Below are 2,926 nucleotides of genomic sequence, written 5' to 3'. Positions count from 1 at the left end.
ATGATTGACATTAAAGAAAATATGCCTGATTTATATGAAAGGTCAAAACGGAACATTATTTTTTAACTTTTCTATAGCTACATTACTACAGATCCTTGATTCAAAAACATACAAACAGAACCAGATTGGGGTCAATTCAAATTGAAGTCAGCTAAGGAAGGTTTTCCATTGTAAATTAAAATCACTTCCTGAATTGAGTGAATTCGAATTGACCACAACAGACAGATGCATGGGTCCTTAAATTAGAAGAATAAAACTCAATGTAATTCTCAAGTGGAGATGCAATAATATATAAGTTCAGTATGTGAGAATACCTCTTAAGAGAGTGTCCCTGCAATTTAATCTGACCATAGTAAGGCTCTACTCTCACAGATCCAACGGTTCTGCATGCTACATGATTCAGCATTCCAATTAGCCAAAGGCTCATTATTTGGGACAGTTAGCGCGCAATTACCCCCCCCAGTTTGTCTCTTCCAAAACCTGTGAAAAGAGAACACCACCATGAATGAAAAGAAATGACTGAGTCAAATAATGATTTAACACTGCGTCTTTGTTGTATTTACATTGAATGAAAGGTCCTTACCCATCAGTCTGGTGACTTCCATTAACCCAGAGCCATTGGTTGACATTAGCTATGTCAGTCAAACCGATCCAGTATCCATGATGAATATCAAAGTAGTATTGAGTGTGGTTATGAATGAATTCCTGAATGTGAAATGAATGAAACCACAAGTAAAAACATTTTTATATGGTAATCCACAGTTTCAGGAAAGAGTGTCTAAACGTTATGAATAAATGTATCTAATCAGGTCCAAATGAGCGAGAATAACAAAAGGCATAACAGGTAGCAGCAGTATAATGACCTTTGTGGTTTTGATTTTCAGTAACACCTGGTTTACCTTGAGCTCATGTCTACATATCACACATTATAATATAGTTCCCATTTCACTTTTTGGAGATCCACTTTAAATGTGAAATGAATCTGTCCCTCAAAACTCTAGTCTGTAGCATTGTCCCACCTGTTCCTCTTGACTTCCTATGACAAGCAGATCAGAATGATTTGTTTTGCAATTCTCTCTGCTTTGTTCCCAGGTCTTCCAGGGACTGGAATGGTATAAAATCTGGTAACAACTAGATTGGAACAACATCCACCCACTTTGACAAGGGTTACACTTTCTCTCTGCAACAATGAAGAATTACAGGTAATAATTATTAGTTGGTAATTATTAGGTAATTGTTCTACATACGTGTTATCAATATTACAGAGTAAGATAGAAAGTGTAAAGTTTGTCTTTAGTGTACACTAAGGGTGTCAAACTCATTCCGTGGAGGGCCAAGTGTCTTCAGGTTTTAGTTGTGTCCTTCTATTAAGACCTAGACAACCAGATGAGGGGAGTTCCTTACTAATTAGTAACCTTAAATCATCAATCAAGTACAAGGGTGGAGCGAAAACCCGCAGACACTTGGCCCTCCGTGGGAGGAGTTTGACACGTGGTGTACACTATGATGAAAACAAGGCCAACAGGAAGGGGGCTTACCTCCTACGTCATCCTTTGGTGAACAATATTGATTGACTGGAAAATTTTCAAACTGATATATGTACTTAAGATTCCAGTTCAGTCTATCCCTCTCTCTTGACAATGCTTCTTTCTCAGCCGCTAAACGTTGGTTTGCAGTGCTTACTTTGCTATAATCACACCGCAAAATGTGATTGGCTGTACTCAGATTACTGTTGAGGTTCGTAAGGTCCTGATTGGCCGCCAGTAGGAATGCACGCACATCTGTTAGTTGCTCCAGTTCCCTCACCAACTTTGTGTTGTGCTCTGACAGGGCAGTGCTGACTATGGAGAGAGAAGGACATGTTTACTCTATGATGTCATCCTGCATCACTCCACAATCCATATTATGTTATGATCCACATACTCACAGTACACATAGAGGCCTATAATGGCTGAAACCAAGAGGACACAAAGAACACCCAAACACACTGCCACTCCTCGAAAGGGTTGAGAGTGGAGAGCAGGCCTCTCATCCACTAGGAATAGCAAAAATAAGATTCATGTTATTATAGCCAAATTGTTAGCATAAGTGTATACATTTAATGGTAAGCGTTATTCCATAATTTGTTGAAATCTAATAATTGAACAGTAAATGGTGGATCATTTGAGGAAATATATATACATTTAGCTTTTTACTATTTCTTATTTTATTCAAGCGGATAAGGTACTCGCATAGGCAGTGACATAATTCCTCTATGCCAAATTGCCGTTCAGACGATGTTAAAGCGAAACATTTTTTAATTGTTGGAGGCAACCCGGATATCTAGAGAGACTAATTGCACAATAACGCAGATCTTCCGCAGTTCGGTATCTCTCAAATGTACCTGCTGTGGCAGGATTCCGTTGAGTGACTGCACTTCCCTTAACTTCAGCATATACTGTTTCTTCCTCTTTATTCTCTGTGGGGAAGAGAAAGGGGACACATACATATTCAATAATATTAACACATTTGTTCCTACATTTTCCCAGACATGCCCCATACCCTAATATTGAAACAATCAAGTACTGATACATCCATATCCTACCCTTAAATGTTCCTATTTGTTACTCATAGACCCCAGTTTCTTTGTCAAAACTCCTCGTCCCTGTTGCTTTCCTATTCTTCAAAGTAGCCACCCTTTGCCTTGATGACAGTTTTGCTGACTCTTGGCATTCTCTCAACCAGCTTCATGAGGTAGTCACCTGGGTCCAGATTCACAAAATCGTCTTAAGAAAAAATGTATTATTAACTTAAAGAAAGTTAAGCAAAGTTGCTATTCCTCAAAAAGGTTATTGGAAAGGTTATTGCACTATTTCTTATGTTTCTCCTTAAGCAAAAAGTTTACAAGAAATTTGATTCTTGAAAATAAAGTTATTGGATTTGTTCT

General features: G+C 38.1%; 1 protein-coding gene across 1 annotated transcript; it reads right to left on the bottom strand.

The window, feature by feature from the left end:
• LOC110487428 (C-type lectin domain family 12 member B) lies at window positions 1–2,663 on the bottom strand. Its single transcript, XM_021559366.2, has 6 exons — window positions 2,384–2,663; window positions 1,928–2,035; window positions 1,539–1,841; window positions 1,020–1,180; window positions 584–705; window positions 1–480 (listed from the first exon to the last, which is right to left on the bottom strand). Exons 1-6 carry the CDS (start codon window positions 2,571–2,573, stop codon window positions 339–341), a joined length of 1,026 nt encoding a protein of 341 aa, XP_021415041.2. The 5' UTR covers window positions 2,574–2,663; the 3' UTR covers window positions 1–338.
• Between the last annotated feature and the right edge of the window lie 263 nt (window positions 2,664–2,926).

Source organism: Oncorhynchus mykiss, chromosome 2, assembly GCF_013265735.2.
Source record: "Oncorhynchus mykiss isolate Arlee chromosome 2, USDA_OmykA_1.1, whole genome shotgun sequence".
In the NCBI taxonomy this organism is placed as follows: domain Eukaryota; kingdom Metazoa; phylum Chordata; class Actinopteri; order Salmoniformes; family Salmonidae; genus Oncorhynchus; species Oncorhynchus mykiss.
The sequence above is the reverse complement of the archived record's forward strand: the minus strand, read 5'-3'. Positions and strand labels throughout refer to the sequence as shown.

Coding starts and splice junctions, on each gene's coding strand:
- LOC110487428 (XM_021559366.2), bottom strand. CDS start 2,573: ATGTATCAGTACTTGATTGTTTCAATATTAGGGTATGGGGCATGTCTG. Junction 1,181..1,538: donor ACCAAAGGATGACGTAGGAG/GTAAGCCCCCTT, acceptor TCATTGTTGCAG/AGAGAAAGTGTAACCCTTGT. Junction 706..1,019: donor TAGGAAGTCAAGAGGAACAG/GTGGGACAATGC, acceptor TTTCACATTCAG/GAATTCATTCATAACCACAC.